Source organism: Xyrauchen texanus, chromosome 36 (assembly GCF_025860055.1).
Source record: "Xyrauchen texanus isolate HMW12.3.18 chromosome 36, RBS_HiC_50CHRs, whole genome shotgun sequence".
In the NCBI taxonomy this organism is placed as follows: Eukaryota; Metazoa; Chordata; class Actinopteri; order Cypriniformes; family Catostomidae; genus Xyrauchen; species Xyrauchen texanus.
Genome location: NC_068311.1, coordinates 31,349,403 through 31,372,533, shown reverse-complemented (window position 1 = coordinate 31,372,533; position 23,131 = coordinate 31,349,403). Strand labels below are relative to the sequence as shown.

The 23,131-nt window shown below is 38.7% G+C and overlaps 1 protein-coding gene across 3 annotated transcripts in view; it reads left to right on the top strand.

Moving 5' to 3' along the window:
• LOC127629775 (mastermind-like protein 2) overlaps nucleotides 1–23,131 on the top strand; it is a 135,281-nt gene that overhangs the window by 75,941 nt on the left and 36,209 nt on the right. The window contains exons 2-3 of one of the 3 annotated variants that reach the window (XM_052107014.1): nucleotides 17,427–18,239; nucleotides 18,330–18,695. In XM_052107014.1, the coding sequence (XP_051962974.1) occupies nucleotides 17,427–18,239; nucleotides 18,330–18,695 (1,179 nt within the window). Of the gene's footprint in view, nucleotides 1–17,426; nucleotides 18,696–23,131 lie in introns of all 3 variants that reach the window. The other 2 variants (XM_052107013.1, XM_052107012.1) reach the window with 2 other exon arrangements.

The following is a 23,131-nucleotide window of genomic DNA, read 5'->3' as shown; positions in this document are numbered from 1 at the left end:
TCAGGGGCAAATGAGCATGCTGGGGTGGGTGGATAGTTCGTGGGGATTTACCCGGCGAAACAGCGGCCGCTGCATTCCCCAGATCGCGTTCATCATCTGCCACGTCGGCCTCAATCCCGTAGGAAGAAGGACCAGTGCGGGGGGCGGCTGAGGTGGCTTTCCCTCTGAGGAAGATAAGCCGTGACCGCAACGTTGCCACATGAACCATTCATGAACGCTGCCTTCGTGTGATCGCATCCCAGACACGTGAGGTGTCAGAAGCGGAGAGATATCTGCCGCATCCAGGAATTCCACAAAGGCCAATGTGTACTCTTTTAGAGATTATTTGCTCTTTTAGAAGCGCTGTCAAAGCGCCCAGGAGCGTAGACTGCACTGCCGAGCAGAGAAGAGAAACACCGGTGGTAACGTGCCGTAAAATCCAACAGCAAAGCTCTGCAGAGGTGAGTGGAACAGTAGTGGAAACGTTAGCTTGCTGAACACACAACCGCTCGGCTCCAAAGGAAAAATCTGAATGAACAGCCATATTGCGCGCTCCTTTGTACCCGTATGTACCCGGGGGAGGGACATTCAAATTCTGTTCACCAATTTTTCATTGGCCTTTTCTCAAGCTCCGAGGCTCTCAAGAGAGACCCCTAGTTTCACTACATCGACACAATGTAGAGTGAGTGACAGAACGGGAACAGTTCTTTGTTTATTTGGAGTGAGTCAATTAATTCAGTCAGATCCAACTGATTCATAAGTCTTTTTGATTCACTAGAAAGAGCCGGCTCATAGATTTACTGCTAACTAGGGATGTCCTTGTACAATTTTTTGGAAAACGAATATCGATACTTCTTTTTCAATACTCACTGATGCTGATACCCATTTATTTATTTTTTTCTGAAATCCATATCAACAGTTTATTTCAATTTTATCATCAAAATTGTGTCTAAATTTATGAATAACTTTAATAAAATTTAAAATATAACTAATAATTTCAAACATCATATTGTATTATTTTTATCAAATGAGGTGGTTTTTATTCAGAAACTGACAGCACAATCCAAAATACAACATTTGAGTTATTTTTGTCAAATAAAGTTCTAGCATAACAGAGCATCGTTAGTGAAATATTGCTTAAATATATATACAATTACTAATATTATTATTAGTAGTAAGAGGACTACAGTGAATATTACTTAAGTACCACAGACATATATCACTACTGTATAGATTTTACATTTAAACCAAATTTTGATTTTAAAGCCCTTTCCGTTTTTTGTGTTTAAACAGTAGTTTGCACCTCCGGAAAGCCAGTCACTACATGACTCGGTGATTATTAAACTGCAAATGGCTACTGTTTAATTAAATTAATATGTAGTCTGTATTAGGTGAATTAGCTGCTACAAACAGTGCGCACGAGTGTGAGCAAGGAGCTCATAAGAGCAGCCAGTATGGGCTGAAATATGTGCCACCAGAAACTGAATTTGAACCATTTATATTTGAATTTGAATGGCTAAACTTGAATAATTGCATTGAAAAACTGAATTTGAATCACATCATTTGAAATTGTATTGTTTAATTAAAATTGAATTTATTCAAAAACTGAATCTGAATTGTATCATTTGAAATTGAATTTATTCGTTTGGAACTGAAGTCCAATAAAATTTGATCCTCACTGAAAATTAAACTCTCTATATATCTTCACATTCACTTCTCACAATTCAGATTCAGTTCTCAAATTCAATTTCAAGTTACTGAGACAGACATCCGGGTAGTTGGAGGATGAAGGAAGAGCAATCGGCATAGATCGATAGATAGCGTTCATTGGCGCACAGGACTCCTCTTGGGCCAATCAGCACCAATGTTTTGGAGCACAGTACGTTACCGCCATGAAACTATGGAATTACGATTGTGTCAATAATAATGAATGTAACTTTATAAAACTGAGCGTAACTTTTTCAGAAACTATGAAAAATATTCCATTACAAAAGAAGAAAAACACAATTAAAATGAAAAAAATGAACTCAGTCGCATCGAATTTAACAAGCTCTTCAAATATGCTTCATTTTTTTGTTAATGTTTTTCAAAGATTCGTTTTCGCAAATCGTGGATTCTGAATACATTGCCACAGATTTCACTTACGCTCGCAGTTTTTAGTTTGCTGTTTTGAGACAAACCTCTCGTGGGGGTGGGCTTAACAGTGATCTACTCTGATTGGATAGTGAGCTTTTGATGGACAGGTGCTCTCTGACCCGGATGTACAGACGTCACTCAGTGGCGCGCATATTAGAAAGCTCTCGCGGTGATTTGTAGTTATGCAATACGTGCGTGCTTTGTTGTATTACTTACTAACAATATGTAAATAATATTTGACCTATAATTATATAATTTAATATTATATGAGACCTTCGATCGTCTAATAATCGTCTTCGATCAGTCTGTAAAGATGAGCTCTCAGGAGAGACACGGAGCGGCATCATCTTCCTCCTCTTGTCCTTCAAGGCAGCTTGAAGTAAGTTCGTGTTACTGAAGTAACCAATAACATCGATAAAACTTTTATTCATGTAACGTTACAGTGTGCAACAGTTCTGGCTTTATTTTGCAAATTTATTGTTGTATTGTAAATGCATGCTAAATAAAATGTTGCTGTTTTGTCATTGTCATGACTGCAAAACTGAAACCTGGCCATATCTTGGTCCACTGTTTGACTCTGCCCCGACTGCTGAACGGACTGCTGCTGACCCTGCCTTGTGCTGGTATTCCCGAGCGACTGGTTAAGAATTTCAAGGTTGTTATGTACAGATGCAGCATCTGCACCAAGATTTCTGCCTTGCTGTAGAATGAAGACCAGTTTGATATGTGCACTGTCTACATTGACACGTCCTTGAATATAATAACTGTGCAAAAGAGCAAACAATCAAACTACATAACATCATGACATGACATCAGTGCATTGCAAACTTGTGAATGACAATAAAAAAATTATTAAAAAATATATAAAATTATGATATTTTATATGTGTTTATCAAAACATTGTGAATAAATATAATAAAATATATGCAATATTCCACCACTGTGTTGAAATTTAGAGTGTTTTCTGTAAAATTAGAAAATTGTATCGATGTTATTGGTTACTTCAGTAACACGAACTTACTTCAAGCTGCCTTGAAGGACAAGAGGAGGAGGAGTGGAGCATTTGTTTAATAAGCAAGGTCTTTTATTCAGATATTCAGAATTTTTTTCTGAATACCAAATACCAGTAACCCCAAAAGAATTTGCTACAGTAATGGGTGCTATTCCCTCTGGTTTATGTATGCTTTTTAAAAAACGTAATTCACCCCAGTATCTACTGCATCCTTTCCTAAACCTTGTGATACTTCTGTTGGTCAAATCTGTTTTTCAGAGTCGAAAGCTAAAAACTATAAGATCTTTATTTCTTAAGGATTTGATTTCTGTTCCACCTGTTATTTCCTTTTGGAATAATTTGTTTGGTAACCTTAATTGGAAAAAATCTGGTCTTTACAGCAGAAATTCATTCTCACAAATAAAGTGAAAGAAATTTCCTTTAAGTTGATACACAGGTTCTATCCTGTTAAGAAATTTATACAAAGATTTAAATCTGACATTGAGCTAACATGCTCTTTTTGTGTGAATTCTGATGAAACAGTGGTTCATTTATTTTGGTCGTGTCATTACACTCAGAAGCTCTGGAATGATATTGATGTTTTTATCAAGTGTAAGATTTTGCCAGGCTTCTCAATACATATGAGAAACATTATATTTGGGTATTTTGATTCAGACCCCACAAACGAAAATGTCTGTTTTGTTATTAATTTAATTATTTTCTTAAGCAAATTCTATATTCACAAATGCAAATTTTTAAACTGTAAACCTATCTTCTCTGTCTTCTTAAAAGAAATAGAAAATTATCTAAATTTGATTTCAGTATCTACTAATAAGAAAGCCATAAGGACTGTTAGAATCTGCATTGCATTTGATCTCTTCATGTGAACATTTTTGTGTGATGTAATGCCCTACCTCTTCTTTTATTGTTATATACAGTGAGGAAAATAAGTATTTGAACACCCTGCTATTTTGCAAGTTCTCCCACTTAGAAATCATGGAGGGGTCTGAAATTGTCATCGTAGGTGCATGTCCACTGTGAGAGACATAATCTAAAAAAAAAAATCCAGAAATCACAATGTATGATTTTTTAACTATTTATTTGTATGATACAGCTGCAAATAAGTATTTGAACACCTGAGAAAATCAATGTTAATATTTGGTACAGTAGCCTTTGTTTGCAATTACAGAGGTCAAACGTTTCCTGTAGTTTTTCACCAGGTTTGCACACACTGCAGGAGGGATTTTGGCCCACTCCTCCACACAGATCTTCTCTAGATCAGTCAGGTTTCTGGGCTGTCAGCTGAGAAACACGGAGTTTGAGTTCCGCCAAAGATTCTCTATTGGGTTTAGGTCTGGAGACTGGCTAGGCCACGCCAGAACCTTGATATGCTTCTTACAGAGCCACTCCTTGGTTATCCTGGCTGTGTGCTTCGGGTCATTGTCATGTTGGAAGACCCAGCCTCGACCCATCTTCAATGCTCTAACTGAGGGAAGGAGGTTGTTCCCCAAAATCTCGCTAATACATGGCCCGGTCATCCTCTCCTTAATACAGTGCAGTCAGCCCTGTCCCATGTGCAGAAAAACACCCCCAAAGCATGATGCTACCACCCCCATGCTTCACAGTAGGGATGGTGTTCTTGGGATGGTACTCATCATTCTTCTTCCTCCAAACACGGTTAGTGGAATTATGACCAAAAGTTCTATCCATCTGACCACATGACTTTCTCCCATGACTCCTCTGGATCATCCAAATGGTCATTGGCAAACTTAAGACGGGCCTTGACATGTGCTGGTTTAAGCAGGGGAACCTTCCGTGCCATGCATGATTTCAAACCGTGGCGTCTTAGTGTATTACCAACAGTAACCTTGGAAGCGGTGGTCCCAGCTCTTTTCAGGTCATTGACCAGCTCCTCCCGTGTAGTTCTGGGCTGATTTCTCACCTTTCTTAGGATCATTGAGACCCCACGAGGTGAGATCTTGCATGGAGCCCCAGTCCGAGGGAGATTGACAGTCATGTTTAGCTTCTTCCATTTTCTAATGATTGCTCCAACAGTGGACCTTTTTTCACCAAGGTGCTTGGCAATTTCCCAGTAGCCCTTTCCAGCCTTCTGGAGGTGTACAATTTTGTCTCTAGTGTCTTTGGACAGCTCTTTGGTCTTGGCCATGTTAGTAGTTGGATTCTTACTGATTGTATGGGGTGGACAGGTGTCTTTATGCAGCTAACGACCTCAAACAGGTGCATCTAATTTAGGATAATAAATGGAGTGGAGGTGGACATTTTAAAGGCAGACTAACAGGTCTTTGAGGGTCAGAATTCTAGCTGATAGACAGGTGTTCAAATACTTATTTGCAGCTGTATCATACAAATAAATAGTTAAAAAAATCATATATTGTGATTTCTGGATTTTGTTTTTTAGATTATGTCTCTCACAGTGGACATGCACCTACGATGACAATTTTAGACCCCTCCATGATTTCTAAGTGGGAGAACTTGCAAAATAGCAGGGTGTTCAAATACTTATTTTCCTCACTGTACATTATTATTATTATCTTTTTTTTTTTAATTATTATTATTTTTTCTATTTATTTTTGTCTTCTTTATTGTTTTGGTTGATATTATGTGATGTACGTATGCTTTCTCTTTTGTATGTTCCTGTTCTTTGCATTAAAAAAAACATATATATATATATATATATATATTTTTTTAAATAAATAAGAGGAAGATGATGCCGCTCCATGTCTCTCCTGAAAGCTCATCTTTACAGACTGATCGAAGACGATTATTAGATGATCGAAGGTCTCATATAATATTAAATTATATAATTATAGGTCAAATATTATTTACATATTGTTAGTAAGTAATACAACAAAGCACGACGTATTGCATAACTACAAATCACCGCAGAGCTTTCCAATATGCGCGCCACTGAGTGACGTCTGTACATCCGGGTCAGAGAGCACCTGTCCATCAAAAGCTCACTATCCAATCAGAGTAGATCACTGTTAAGCCCACCCCCACGAGAGGTTTGTCTCAAAACAGCAAACGAAAAACTGCGAGGCGTAGCGTAAATCTGTGGCAATGTATTCAGAATCCACGATTTGCGAAAACGAATCTTTGAAAAACATTAACAAAAAATGAAGCATATTTGAAGAGCCTGTTAAATTCGATGCGACTGAGTTCATTTTTTTTTTCATTTTAATTGTGTTTTTCTTCTTTTGTAATGGAATATTTTTCATAGTTTCTGAAAAAGTTACGTTCAGTTTTATAAAGTTACATTCATTATTGTTGACACAATCGTAATTCCATAGTTTCATGGCGGGTAACGTACTGTGCTCCAAAACATTGGTGCTGATTGGCCCAAGAGGAGTCCTGTGCGCCAATGAACGCTATCTATCGATCTGCGTTCGATTGCTCTTCCTTCATCCTCCAACTACCCGAATGTCTGTCTCAGTAACTTGAAATTGAATTTGAGAACTGAATCTGAATTGTGAGAAGTGAATGTGAAGATATATAGAGAGTTTAATTTTCAGTGAGGATCAAATTTTATTGGACTTCAGTTCCAAACGAATAAATTCAATTTCAAATGATACAATTCAGATTCAGTTTTTGAATAAATTCAATTTTAATTAAACAATACAATTTCAAATGATGTGATTCAAATTCAGTTTTTCAATGCAATTATTCAAGTTTAGCCATTCAAATTCAAATATAATGGTTCAAATTCAGTTTCTGGTGGCACATATTTCAGCCCATACAGCCAGTGTCAGCACAACACCAGTTCCACACATACAATTACATGAGTGTGGTATCCTACTGCTAACTGAGACTTTCGATGAGCAGCAGGACTAGCTAATGTGAGCCGTTGTCACGAAAAATCGATTCCCACCTGAAAATCAGGTCTCCCTCTGACGTCATAGCAATTCCATTGGCTGAGGGACCTATTAATGGATACTATATTCACTGAGTAGAAATCCTTTAAAATCGTTTTATGATGTATGTCGATATAACTTTGTACATATGACATTTATTGACTTTTAATCCATAAATTACACATAATAGTACGTAACGGAAATTTTAGATTGTGAAATTAAAGATGTGTTGTTGTTTGTATTTTTCAGTTAGCCTAGACTTCAGGCATTACAAACGGTTACCCACAGGGGACTCGATTTACCAGGCAGACTCAATTTATCATGACACTGTTCCAAGTATAGACCTGCACCTTACTGACTGAAGACCTACTGAACCCTTTTGATGACAAAACTGGAACATGTTACATTATTTTACAAGCTGACACATACTGACAAAAGAACCCGCCCAAGTGGCATATGACACAGTGAAATTCACCTGCCAAATAGAACATTTACCCGCATTTGGCACTTGGCGGGTGTTAATTTCAGACCCTGGATACTGGTATCGGAAGAGGGTCCGAATATAAAATTAATTGTATTATATTAAGCAACATTTCACACCTGTTATAGTCTGTTATGCAACACTTTATTTGACAAAAATATCTCCAATACTGCATTTAGGATTGTACTGTGAGGTTCTGTGTAAAATCACTCAATTTGATAAATTATTAGGGCTGTCAATTTAACGCGTTAATTCAGTGCGATTAATTTGACCAAAAATAATGTGTTCAAAAATTAATGCAATTAATCGCACCATAATAAGGAAGATTCCTGAGAAATGCAAGCTTGTAGTACCACCTGTTTACTCCAGAGGACAGTAAGTGAAATTTCAGCTGTATGAGCAATGCACAGTTTTATACAGTGAAGAAAACGCTTCAGTAGGAAGAAAAACGCGTTCAAAACACTTGAAGGAGCGCAAATGCGATCTAAGGGATCTCAAGATGTGTTTAAAGATTGATTATTAAACTATATTTAACTTGAAACAGTGAACTAAAAATGTTATGTTTATGATGCAACACACTCGAGACGCTAAGCATGTCTGATGCAGGTGTAGATTGACGAGCTCTTAAACAATCCCTCATAATAAATCTCCAACTGATTGACAAATTCACTTGTGAAATGGATTGCTGTGAACTGTATGCCAATGATTGGCTTATGATCAATAATATGGTAGTAAAAAATACATTGTATTCTAAAGCCGCTTTTTGTTGTCTTATCAATGATTAACTCTTCTGCCACAAGAATGTAGTGCATTTTAATGATCTGAATATTTTTTATGATTTTTATATATATCATTTTTAAATATTTAAAGATAACTATGTATAATTATATATTTATATAAATATGTATAATCTTTATATATTGAATTATTGTTATATGAGCGGCTTTCTCAGCAAATATTTGTATATGAGATTAATTGCGATTAATTAATCGGGACACCATGTAATTAATTCGATTTTTTTAAAAAATCATCGATTGACAGCCCTATAAATTATACAATATCATGTTGAAAATTAATTGTTATACTTTTATTTGAATAAATATTAAATAAATTTATTATTTAAAAAACATTTTGGTGATAATTTATATAAACTGTTTACATGGAGTTTAGGAAAAAAAAAACAGGTATCGAACTCTGTATCGGTGAGTACAAAAAAAAGTAGCTTATACAAACTCATTCTCGAAAAATTGTATCAGGACATCCCTAGATCTAACAGTCAACAGGAATGCATATTTTATTAACTGTACCCCGTAACCCAAACCCCAACCGTAAACATAACCGTCATGTGAGTAAAAATGTCATTTCAGAGTGAAACGCAACCTCAGAATCATGCTCCCCATTGTTTATGTTAACACGAATATTTCCTGGTTCCCATGGTACCAGAACCCATGTCTTGGAGTCTGCTCGCACAACGTGCTATCAGTAAAGCTCAGGGTACACAATCCTTCGGAAGCAACATGTCAAATTCCAGTTTGATCATGTTGTAAAAGTAGTCCGCCTGTTGTGCTATATTCCAAGTCCACTGAAGCCTTAATCTGTAATCATAATTGACCTCAAACGTTATTGATTCTCACTTGTAACTGAACAAGGCATGGCAAGTCAATCTGAAGATTATATATATATATGTATATATGTATATATATATATATATATATATATATATATATATATATATATATATATATATATATATATATACACTCACCTAAAGGATTATTAGGAACACCATACTAATACTGTGTTTGACCCCTTTCAGCCTTCAGAACTGCCTTAATTCTACATGGCATTGATTCAACAAGGTGCTGAAAGCATTCTTTAGAAATGTTGGCCCATATTGATAGGATAGCATCTTGCAGTTGATGGAGATTTGTGTGATGCACATCCAGGGCACGAAGCTCCCGTTCCACCACATCCCAAAGATGCTCTATTGGGTTGAGATCTGGTGACTGTGGGGGCCATTTTTGTACAGTGAACTCATTGTCATGTTCAAAAAACCAATTTGAAATGATTCGAGCTTTGTGACATGGTGCATTATCCTGCTGGAAGTAGCCATCAGAAGATGGGTACATGGTGGCCATAAAGGGATGGACATGGTCAGAAACAATGCTCATGTAGGCCGTGGCATTTAAACGATGCCCAATTGGCACTAAGGTGCCTAAAGTGTGCCAAGAAAACATCCCCCACACCATTACACCACCACCACCAGCCTGCACAGTGGTAACAAGGCATGATGGATCCATGTTCTCATTCTGTTTACGCCAAATTCTGACTCTACCATCTGAATGTCTCAACTGAAATCGAGACTCATCAGACCAGGCAACATTTTTCAGTCTTCAACTGTCCAATTTTGGTGAGCTCTTGCAAATTGTAGCCTCTTTTTCCTATTTGTAGTGGAGATGAGTGGTACCCGGTGGGGTCTTCTGCTGTTGTAGCCCATCCGCCTCAAGGTTTTGCGTGTTGTGGCTTCACAAATGCTTTGCTGCATACCTCGGTTGTAACGAGTGGTTATTTCAGGCAAAGTTGCTCTTCTATCAGCTTGAATCAGTCGGCCCATTCTCCTCTGACCTCTAGCATCAACAAGGCATTTTCGCCCACAGGACTGCCGCACACTGGATGTTTTTCCCTTTTCACACCATTCTTTGTAAACCCTAGAAATGGTTGTGCGTGAAAATCCCAGTAACTGAGCAGATTGTGAAATACTCAGACCGGCCCGTCTGGCACCAACAACCATGCCACGCTCAAAATTGCTTAAATCACCTTTCTTTCCCATTCTGACATTCAGTTTGGAGTTCAGGAGATTGTCTTGACCAGGACCACACCCCTAAATGCATTGAAGCAACTGCCATGTGATTGGTTGATTAGATAATTGCATTAATGAGAAATTGAACAGGTGTTCCTAATAATCCTTTAGGTGAGTGTATATATATATATATATATATTGAAAATCTAATTCACTAATACTTTGGATCTTCATAAAGCCAATGATTTGTTGCACTTAGTTCACTAAATCATAACACTTATTACAGAGGATGTAAAACAGACATTAGTTGGAACATCAAGAATGTAAACTGCAAAGAGTGAGGTTAAGGGATTCCCATTGGACTCTGGTCATAAACTACTTTCCTCTGCTCCATAGAGTGGCATTACTCTGTGAGAATGAAGTCTGAACACACTTGATCTGTTTACTCAGAAACTTTTTGCAATAAATGACATCTGGCTATAGTTTTATGAATCTATCCATGCACGTAAGCTGACATTAGACTTAATTAATCTGAATGGATCTCTGCTTAATGGGACAATTCGCCCAAAAAGGAAAATTCTGTCATCATTTATTTATCCTTATATTGTTCCAAACCCAAAATGATTGTATTTTTTCCATGGTACGCATAGGTAAATTTTTGGAAGAATGTGATCTTTCCGTACAATCAAGCTCTTGCCATACAATGACAGTTTATAATGACCATGGTTGTCAAGCGCCAAAAAAGATAAAAATAGATAAATAAACATGAACAAAGCACTGTATCTTATTCCAAACCCATTTGACTTTCTTTCATGGAACACAAAAGGAGATGTTAGGCACAGTGGCGATTTCTCAGGGCCAGCAAATCCTTCTCTGCTAGCCTAACAAGCCAAATAAATAAATATTTTTCATCCTTTCATTCTCAATCACCTTTTTGCCTATGTATTTTTTTATTGTTTTCCACTCTTAATTAATCTATAAACAAATAGAGAAAAATGAAAAGTTTATCCAGTCAGAATTTATTCCTTGATGCTTACAAGCGAAACGTGACAACTGTTTCACAAATCACTTGCCCAAAGCCAAGCTTAGCAGCAAATGAATGTGAAAGGTGACTGAGGCTAACATTCTGTCTAGCATCTACTTTTGTGTTACATTCTGCAAAGAAAGTCATACGGGTTTGTAACTAAATGATGACAATGTTTTCATTTGTGGGTGAATTATTCCTTTAAAACCTTACACTGTGTCTCCTCACTAACAGAGAGAGATTAGCTGAGTTCATTAAATCAGCACACACAGGGACAATAGCTATCAGTCCAATAGGTTTTATCCTGTTTATCTTTTTGCGTTAAGTGCTCTCTGTCTCTCTTTCCCTCTTTTTTCCCACTCTTTACTCAGAAGCTGAATGTAATTAGTTCTCATGCGCCTATGAAACAAGGGTTTCGGGGCTCCAGTTTCTTGCTTCACTCCAACTGAAATTCCACCTCTTGGCATTCCACATCCCATGTAAATATTATGTTTCCTTAGGAACACAATAGTGGTGTTTATTTATTTATTTTATTTTGGGCATGCTTTTTGCCAGGTTGGATTTTAGAGGGTTTTGTATTCTCACTGGAGTGGATTACAATGTGCCTGAAGGGTACAATGTGCCTGTAGAATAGATTAAAGAGAGCAGAATGCACAAAAAGCACACAGATATTGAGTCAGTCAGAATGAAACCTAAATAGACCATCAAAGTCCCAGTAGTTTCTGATGTATGCACTGTACATGAACATGTACATGATGCACATGCAGAATTAAGTCTAAGCACAGTTGAGTGTTACGTGTTACTAGAAAAAAGACTTGATCTTTACATTTTCTGGCGAAAATGTGAATGGTGCTTGCCCGTGCCAAAATCGTAGCCATGATGTTGGAGCTGACGTGACAACATTCAAAGGATTTGCTAATCCATTTCCAAGGTGTTTTTAGTGGCTTCTAGGGCATTGCAAGGGTGTTCTGAGTGGTGTCTAGGTGGTTATTTACTGGCTCAATGCAAAATAGCCAACTGTCAAGTTTCTACTGTATGATCAGCAATTTGTTTCACCAATTTTATCATCTGACATTCAACAACCATATGTCTGATCCTATAGAAAAATAATACCTCTGTTGTGTCTGAGGAGAGATGAACAAAACTGTCAAATTCCAGAAGAAAAAATCCCATAATTTTTTTACAGAGGGGAATTGATTATTAATGATAACTTAAAATGTTTAAAGACCTTTAAAATGGCAGAATTCCTAATGAAGAACTGCACTACTAATGAAATTACTGTATTGTACACAGAGTCAGTGTTACTAATGGAGGCAGACGAGGAGAGCGGATCTAAATGCAAACTTACTTTATTAACTTAGACCATCAATAAACACAAAGGAAAACCCTCAATGGGGAAAAGAACATAACACTGAACACACGATGAAAACAAAGCTGAGAACTCGGGCAGGGAACACCAACCTGGCATGACAACATTCATGAAGGGAAGGGAAGCGGAAACGGGAACGGGAACGGGAACGGGAACCTCGGACGAACACGAACCGAAACCAACATCAGCGGACACGAACAGCAAACATGAAACGATCCATACACAAACAACAACCGACAGAGACTGAACAAACAGACAGGGTTAAATACATGAACAAGGGAAAAAGGGGCCAATGAACAAACAGAACTCAAACAAGGTAACAAGGTGATAGACAGAAACCAATGGTAAATTAACGAGGGCAGGTGAAAACAATGAACGGAGAACACGAACGCTGACAAGAACTATGGAAGTGCAAAAGGGACAAAAGTGAAAACTAAGGAATACCAAAAGTGACAAAAATGGTAAACAAAGGGGCAACAGTGAAACATGACGAGGTAACCCTAACAGTCAGTCTCCCTACACTCTCAAACTATTTATATATTTGTTATTTTAAGAATATTTGGAAATAAATGTAAAATATGCTGATTTTATATTTATAATCAACAACTTTAAATCAATAGTTTAAAATATTTCAATTGTTATTTCAAATATGTCATCCGCAATGCTTCATGGGATTGTAGTTATTCCCTCATTAAAGGCGTTTAGTACACAGTCTTGTACCTTTGTCTTTTTTCCAGTTTTCAAATACGTTTAGCAATTTAAAGTACTTTGTGAAATCCCTATGGAAAAAATTTATAGGAAAAATACTTCCGAAACCAAGGGCTGAAAAAGTGGGTGGGCACTGTTCGACACTATAAGCCAAACGAGTTGAGGTATTTTTCCTCTCTGTAGCCTGTTTTGGGTGAAAAAAAAAAGAAACATTCGATTTTTACTAACTTATGAAGAAAAAAAAATCTGTATGCTAAGATTTTGCTAGGTGGTTGCTTACGGGCCCCAGTTAAAAGAGCTCACCCCCAAGTCTCTATGATATTCAGGTCCATAGATATGACTCAGATCCTTCCTTTTATGTAAGTCCGGCCCATTTTATTTTTGGCCCATTTAATTGTATGCCAAGATTTTAATTCTGATATATGCCTGATATTTATGTTGATATATTCAGTATTCAATAGTCATTCATGTCATACAAATGGTGTGGGATAACTAGCATATCAAAGTTTACTTTATGGTTATAGGCTTGTTCAAATCCCTTACTTTTGCATAAATGATGGGGCTTGAGCTTTTTGAGTGAGCTGAGGGGGTACATAAGACAAAAAAGGTTTTGGAAACACTGCTATATTGTACTACTCTTATTCACACTTTCATATGTAAGCTTTGATGTATACAAAAGCAGGCAGACACAAAGACAAATACAGTCAGGCCTGTAGGATGTGCCACAGGTCTGACAGCTGCTTCCAGGACAATGGATGTCTCATCCTCTCGCCTTGATCACTCTGAACTCTCTATCAGTAGCACTCCCATCCAGCATGCTGCTCATCTTGCTAGCAGCACATGTAGCTGAGACCACACACACATGCCCGTGCGCACGTGCTCTGCTGTCACCTCTCAGGATAAGCCTTCTTAAAGTAATAGTTCACCCAAAAATCATAATTCTCTCATCATTTTCTCAACCTTATGCCCAATCAGACTCATTTCTTCTGCAAAACAAAAATATATTTTTTTGAATGTGCATGTACACATGCTCTATGCATCCATCAAGCACTAGGAAGTGTAATAGAAGTGAAATTAGGACGGGGTGACATGAGCCCTCTTGTTGATTGAAGACCAGATGCACCACCACGTACTGGACCATTTTTCACCAGCTTAATCGCGAGGCTGGCTAAGAGTACATTGCTCCTGATTGGGAGCATACACAATAATTATATTAGTAGAAAGCAAAGAGTGAACTTAAAATGTGTTTCTGGGTCAAAGTGGCTCAAAATAATGAAGCAGGTCACATTGTTTGACATTTAAAAAAAAAAAAACAGTTGAAAAGTTTACTCTATTATGCTGTACAGTGGGGACAGAGTTATCAGAGCAAAGCTAGCTGGGAATCCTAAAAATATATATGTATTGTATATGTGTGTGTGTGTGTGTGTGTTTCAGCACTCAGGGACAGAAATCTAATTTCATTGGAATATCTCATGTTTCATAGAATCAGACATTTTTTAACGACCACAAAGTGTCTTTAAAGTGCCAGGGTGTCAACTGTGGCATGTATGTCTCAGAGAAAGATTAAAAACAAAATGTCCACAACAGAGGAAAAAACTAATGGCAGGGTCTCAGGAGGAGATATATTTTTCAGTGCTAAAAGGGTTGACAAATGGTTGAGGAACTACTGCTGTTTACAGTAGTTACTGTAGGTATGTGAAGAAAGATACACTGATCTTGCACAAAATCTTGGCTCATCGTAAGTGCAGCTGTGTTTTGAAGAATGGGTTGTATCATGTCAGCTTTAGCCTCATTTTGTGTTAAAGCACAATATCATTAGTGGTGTTTGCTAAGGTCAGCATCGCTATTGCTTTCACTCATACTCATTTGAACAAACCTCTTACCTTAGGAATTAAACTTTGGCATGTATCTTGTTTAAAACATTTTTTAATATATACATGAATGGAAATTTGAAAAATAAATATCATACTTGCTACTGAGAGACAGAGAGCATGAGGGGTTGGGAGGGGGGAATTGGATCGTTCCTAGTCCTGAAGGCATAAAACATCCCAGCCCAGTAATATTTCCAGTAAATGGAAATGCCTCCAATTTGCCGCTGCATTGAAAACTGCACCACCGTAACCCATCCATGTGCTAATAATGATGTTGAGTTCAACACACATCTCTCTCTGTGAGCAATAACGTCAGATGGTGTTTGAATAACTTTGCATATCTATGTGCCGGCAATATTGCGGCTGGTCGAAAATAATGTTGGTTAAGGTGGTTTTGGCCAGCAGCTATTTCATGATTATTCTTTCTGTCAAGTTACATTCATCATACTCCACTATAAAAACATTTAAAAAAAATTTACCTTAAAGGAAAAGTTAATCCAAAAATTTTAATTCTGTTATCATTTACTCACCCTCATGTCACTCCAAAAAATATGACCTTTTTTTCAATGGAAAACAAAATGTACTATTTCATGCTGTTAAAGTCTTTGTAGAGAATGCAAAAGCACCATTAAAGTATGATTTTTTTTTTTTTACATAAGACCATAAGTACATAAGTATATACGTATATTCCAAGTCTTCTGAAGTTATACAATAGCCTTTTGTGGAAATAACCACTTTTTTAATGAACTCTCATGAGAGTTTCAGTGAATAGCAAATTAAGTTTCACTGTGTTCTTCTAACAAAGGTATGCTATAAATTCAGAACTCTTGGGCTTTTGCGTAATTTTTTAGGCTTGGCAGCTTCAGTGACAATTAATTGCAATTGAACAATACATTCTTTAATATGTTCTTTTGTGTTCCATGCAAGAAAGAAAGAGTAAATTATGATAGACATTTGTTACCTGACCCTTTTTTTACTTGAATAAACCAGTTTTAGTCATTACCACATTTTTAGGTTAGGTTATCTGAAAAATGTTTGTAAATTGCAGTAACGTTTTCCTCAACTGTCCTTGATAACAGTATCACAAAATGTTGCTCCTATAAACCTATTTAAACAGGATGTATGAGTCATTGTGCAGGCATCATTTACATAAATGAAGACATTGAGAACAAAGAGAACAGTTTTGCACAAGGAAAATGCTGCTATCTTTACTGCAAGCCAACAGTGGGAAATGTGATTCATGCAAATGAGATGGGACCGATAAAGCCTTCTTTTGTCTAACAGCTCTATCTATCTGATGGCTAAATTTATCTGCACAGTTAATATAAGGTTTTGACCTGCTGTTAGTAAAGCATGTTGATTAGCTGAAATGTTCACAATGATCTTGTTGTAAAGACCAGCATTGCTGGTCGCCAGCACATGTTGTGGTTCTGGTATGTTGGTGCCCCTACCAGGCTCCTTAACTAGCATAAGCAGCAATCATCTTTCAGTTAACCAGTTTCATCAGAAAGTCCATGCTGGTTGAGTACATTCCTTTTTTGCTGGGGAACAACATGGCTTTGCAGGTCCATCTGCTAGACTAGCACTAACCAGCATAAACCATCTTGGAAATGCATGCCTGTCTAAGCTGCTCTTTTCAGCAGGGGATTAAGGGATATTAATCACATATGTAAGATTATCTGTGTATAGTTCACATATTCTTAGTAAGTAGGAATCTAACCTATTTCTGCAGGTATTCCCCTATCAGGGGAAATCATAAACATACTATATTAAATCTTATAAGTCTCAATTAAAATGCAAAATGTTCAACTGAAGAAGACTAAAGAGTACTGGCTGCAAATTACAAAGTTGTATTCATTTACATAAAGATAATTTATCCTCGAAACAAATTTTCTTTTTCAAATACTAATATTTAGAACTCCCATCATAGTTTTAATTGGTTTGAAACATCAAAGACTATTTTAATAAGAGTTAATTAATTAGATAGAGATGGTCTTGTTACAATATGTGCTCTTGTCTCCTTTTTGAGCTGAAAATGAGCTCATATTCACTGTGGAAAACAAGAGCAAAGACTTTTGAAGAATAATATTTAAGAAATCTGCTTAGTGATATCACTTTAAATTGCCAATCATTTTAGTCTCTGTTTAGACATTTCTGTCACCTCACTTGTTAATTCTACTTTTTGTATATTTTAGCAGGGACTGAGGAGAAAGATTGAAGCACAATCTCCTGGATACAATCCCAAGCAGAATGGACTATCATGTGGGGTCTCTGGATCCGACTTCAAGCGCCTCTGTGTGGAACCCAACCCTTTTCGACCTGGTTCCTGTTCTATGGCTTCAGGACATTCTCAAAATTTGGTTGGGGATGCCTCCCAGGGTAACCTGCTTCGAAGGAAGGACACCTTCATGATGTCCCATGAAGTTAGCAGCGATCACTTCAACATAACTTTGAGGGATATGAAGAAGGAGCCAATTGAGGTTCAGACTTGCAGCCAGACATTGACAGATCCTGCCATGTTGGCGTTTGAATTCAAAGAGGAAGGAAATGGACAGATTGACCCAGAGCTCCAGGACTTGTTTGATGAGCTCACCAAGTCAGTGCCATCGCTCAATGATCTGGAGCTGGAGAAGATGCTAAAGCAAGATGATGACTTTGATTTGGATCTGGGCCGACCAAGTTCAGTTGGTGCAGCTCCTACTTGTATTCACCTAGATAAGCCAATTAAGACAGAGTATACACCAGATTTTAGCCAGACAGCTGGAGGATCTCCACAGTTAAGACCATCCTCCGCTGGACCTTCCTTCTCCTTGGCCAACACAACTTTATCCACCTCACCGATCACTTCAGAGCAGATGAATCATGGTCAGGTACCTACTGCGGTTCCTTCTAGAGGTCTTTCAACATGGCCTGAGATGTCACATGCTGAGCAGCTGAAACAAATGGCTGCTAACCAACAACATCCAAACTCTATGCTTCGTAACCACCAACAGAGTCAAGCAGGAGGGGTGAGGAACTGGTCTTCAGCCTTGGATGTTCACCAAACACCTACTTCTTTCAATCACGAGACCATTCCCAATAATGTTTCCCTTTCTCAGCAGAGAATCAGCTCTCAGAGTACTGGTCAAGCCAAAGGCATACCCAACTGCTTTCTCAAGCCCAATGGATTCAACCCCTCCCATCACATCGACTCAAAGGTTCTCGGCAGTAAGCCACTGCTGAATTTCAGGCTTAAAGCACCACCTTCTACCACAGGCCAACAGATGCCCCTTATGGCTGTTACACCAAACAAAGCAACCATGCAACAGCAGCAGCCCTCTACAGCAGGCCAGGTCATGCACTTTCAGAACTGCCAGCTGCCCATGCAGCCTTCACTCTGTCTACAAGCTAAGCCCCTAAGTCAAAGGCCTCAACTCAGTCAGCATGGTCCAGCAATCAATTTCAAATTGGCACAGCAGAGACAGGTAGGGCATTGTGTTTATCTATTAATTGAAAAGCCTGTTTTGTTTTATGGAATTGTTTGAAATGCAAAATAAAATGTAAGTAAATAATTGTAAAAAATAATGGTATTTAATAAAAAATACCATTATTTTTAACACATAACATGCTGATTTGTCCACTGAGACTGATCCGGGTAGAGCTTTTTCCTTTCACATTTGATAGTTCTCATACGCAACAAAAAATGACAACGCACAATCAGAGAGTCTGCGAACTTTGTAGTCGCACCAGTGCCTCATATATATATAATATAAATATAACGCTTTATCAACCACCAGAAAACTTGTTTTGCTGAGGCAAAGACCATTCACATCTATTTAAAATATAAAAATAAATATTGTTGGACATTCTCATGAGCTCTGGTAATTAAGGGGGGAGACTGATCACACATAACATTAGCTTTCATAATGTTTAAGCCTAAACATAAAATTAATTATCCCCCAAAAAATATATATAAAAAAATGTAACTCACATGAGCAGTTTCTTGTCTTCCCCATTGGAGACAGACTACGGAATACGTAATCTGGCGCATGCTTCGCTTGTGATTTTAATTCAGATTTGTGATTCACAAAACAAATAATATAGACCACTTTTTTAATCTTTTTGTTCAATTCAAAGGAATCAAATGTAAAAAAATGTACTCATGATTCTTTAAACAAGTCATACATCACATGCTGATCTGCATGCATTTGCACATACAGCTGTTATTTTTGTGCTGTGTTCAGTCGTAAAAGTAACGAAAGGTTCTGGAGAAATTTATTGGAGTAAAAGTACCCAATTTCTCTTCAAAATGTAGTTAAGTGAAAGGAAAAGTCCAAAGAAATATTTATAGTCAAGGAAAGATCTAAAATCTATACTTAAGTACAGTAACTAAGTATTTGTACTTTGTTACTATACACCTCAAATGCACTGAATGTTACTTTGGATTAACGCATCTTCCAAATGCTTTAAATGTAGCATTACATAATGCTTTCTTAGAACATTGAACTCTTTTATTTCAAAAGATTAAAGGCAATTCATGTTTTCATGATATAACGCAGCCTTTACATGCTGTTGTAATTATCCTAATTCCCACTTTTGAAGTAGCTATTATGAGTATGTCACAGTCAAGTGCTTTATTGTCGGAAATAATATGATATTTAATATTTCTTGGGGAACTAATTTTGACACCATATTACTGTACATGTTAGACAGTTGATAATGGAATTTTGGTCAAAAACATGCTATGTTCCCTGTGTACAAATGTAGAATATGCAACAAATGGATACTGATATACTTAAATGTCAGTGAACAAAACGGCAAGCATTAACAAGGTTGCCTCATTTAGAAAAATAAAAGCATTTACTACTAAAACCATACTCTCCTCCTCCATGTAGAAGTTTTATGTCTTTACCCAAATAAAAAAAGTGTATCAAAATTATCTCAGAGTTTCCCAGTCATAATTATGTCTTTATGTGGCATTCATGTGCAGCTTTCAAGTAGAAAACTTGTATTTACAATAATTCTGATAGCACGTGAAGGCTATTATATTAAATTTCCACTGTACAAAGCAGGTTGTTTTTTACACAATAGAGTTGTAGTATCAAAACCATACATCCAACTTTCTATCCATCTGTGAGCCTGTGTTAGTCGTTTGCAGTCTGCCAACTGCTTTAAACTCAGAGGCGCTGCAAATCACTGTAGGCCTGTTTTCCGTTTGTGGTTGTTGTTTGTGTCTCATTGGTTGTAGTGTGCCTTGAATATTTATATCCCCTCAAAGTGCTTTGACTGTAGCCCAACTTGCTAGAGCGCAGTGGATTAACATGCAAAACTTCTAATTTCTCCGCCTGTCACAGTCGCTTGCCATCAGGGAAGAGATGTGCACAGCAGGATTTGCTAATTGGAGGTTGTTAGCTGTGAGGGACAAGTTGTGGAAAATGACAGTAATCTGCTTAGCCTGATGCCGGAGGTTAAACCACTGATTTGTTATGATTGGGGAGCTTTAGAACATTCCCCTTTTCAGTTTCATACAAACAGTATCTCTTGAAACTCTTTGTGAGAAACTATTTCAGAAACCACACAAGAGTCGTACTTACCCACTCCAAAAGCAGATCAGAGGGAGGGTGGATATGCAGTCTTGATATTGACATAAAGATGCTGTTCAATTGTGCTTCCCACATCCATACTCATTACACAAGCACATTTCTCTCTCACTAGCCATTTGCAGCTACTAATTAGGGATTTGCAAAACTACATATTTTTATAATTGACTAGTCATTGGGTTTTCTGAATAATTTGTAGACTTGTCTTTCCTCCAGACGCATTTCTAGGGCGCATACACACAGTACTCTTGGTCCGGGCAGAGTTCACTTACTTATTACGCGTTACATTCATATACGAGCAGACAGAGAAGGAAGTTTAGGGCAGAAGAAATAGAAATAAACCTTTTGTAATTTGTCAGATTTATGCTATGCTAAAATGCTATTTCTAGCCATTTTAAATGCCATGTTACCAGGCATAATCATATTTTTTATCAAGAAAATTCACGTTAGATCATAATATTTTTTTTTTCTAGTAAGACCTTAGATATTAGGGCAAAAATCGTATTCTTAATAATTTTTGTTCCCTATATGTTACTAACTCGAAGTTGTGTCACCCTTGGGAGCCCCAAAGACTTTAAGAAAAGTCCAGTGGGAATTGGCGAGTGGAATTTGCATGCCACTCCCCTGGAAATACAGGTATAAAAGGAGCTGGCTTGTAACCACTCATTCAGAGAGGTGCTCAGCCGGGTAATTCCCCACGGACCTCCCATTCCCCAACATGCTCGTTTGCCCAAGTCGAGTTCTGCGATGGAACCGGTGACTCGTCTCAGGGCGAGTTCACGATCTCATTCGGGGCTTGTGAAGCAGATGAGCGAGCTCTCGATTGCAGCATTAGCGAGCGGGCTGGTTCAGTCTAACAGGGATGACTTGACGGGGCTCCCACCTTTGGGTGTGGTCGCCCTGCCCCCTCGTGGCTTGATGATTGGTTCCTGGACCAAGAGCGCCGCTCATGCTCAAGGTACGTTTATGTCATCACTGGCGACTAAGGCCTACAGGCCGCCTGGCACGCCATGGCTCTCCTGCAATTGCACCAAGCCAAGGCTTTGAGAACTGTACGAGGGTATTTCTTAACCAGGCTTGATGCAGGAGCCGGGTGGTTTGCGGAGGTGGACTTGAAGGACGCGTTCTTCCACGTCTCTGTTTTACCTCGACACAGGCCCTTCCTGTGATTTCCTCCCCTTCGCTTTGTCCCTGTCACCTCGCACCTTCATGAAGGTCGCAGATGACTGGCTGATTCTAGCTCACTCTTGGGATTTGTTATGTGTGCACAGCGACCTGGTGCTCGGCCTCCTCAGCCGGCTGGGGCTTCAGGTCAACTGGGAAAAGAGCAAGCTCTCCCCGGTTCAGAGAATCTCTTTTCTCGGCATGGAGTTAGACTCCGCTCAAGCGAGCATGTGCAGTCTGTGCTGAACTGTCAGAAGGCATTCAGGCGGAGGATGACGGTCCCACTGAAACAATTTCAGAGGCTCCTGGGGCATTTGCATCCTCGATAGCGGTCATGCCACTCAGGTTGATGCATTTGAGACTGCTTCAGCACTAGCTTCAGACCCGAGTCCCTAGATGGGCATGGCGTTGCAGGGCACATCACATGGTTGTCATGGCAATCTGCTGCCGCCTGTTCAGCACTTGGACAGACCTTGCATTTTTGTAGGCAGGGGTCCTCTTAGTGCAGGTGTCCATGCGTGTCGTGGTTACAACAGAGCGTGACTGGGGTACTATGTGAAATGGGTGTGCAGTCATTGGCTCCTGGACAGGGCCACGACTGCATTGGCATATCAACTGCCTCGAGTTGCTGTAAGTATTGCTCACCCTGCAGAGCCTTCGGCCATTGATCCAGGACAAGCGCGTGTTAGTCCGGACAGATAACATGGCGACAGTAGTGTACATCAACCGCCGAGGCAGCGTGTGCTCACATCGCATGTCGCAACTCGCCCGCCATTTTCTCCTCTGGAGTCAATAGCAACTCAAGTCGTTTCAAGCCACTCTCACCCCGGGCGACCTCAACAGTGTGGTGGACACGCTATCGTGGCAGGTCATGCTCAGGGGATTGTGGGGACTCAACCCCCAGGTTGTCCAGCTGATTTGGAGTCGATTCGGTCAAGCGCAGGTAGACCTGTTCGCTTCCCAGGAAACCTCCCACTGCCCACTCTGACCAAGGCACCCCTCAGCACAGATGCGCTGGCACACAGCTGGCACCAGGGTTGCGCATGTATGCATTCCTCCCTGTTAACCAACTTGCACAGATGCTCTGCAAGGTCAGGGAGGACGAGGAGCAGGTGCTTACCTTTCTGCAGGAGAGGTTGGACGGGTGGCTGTCCCCC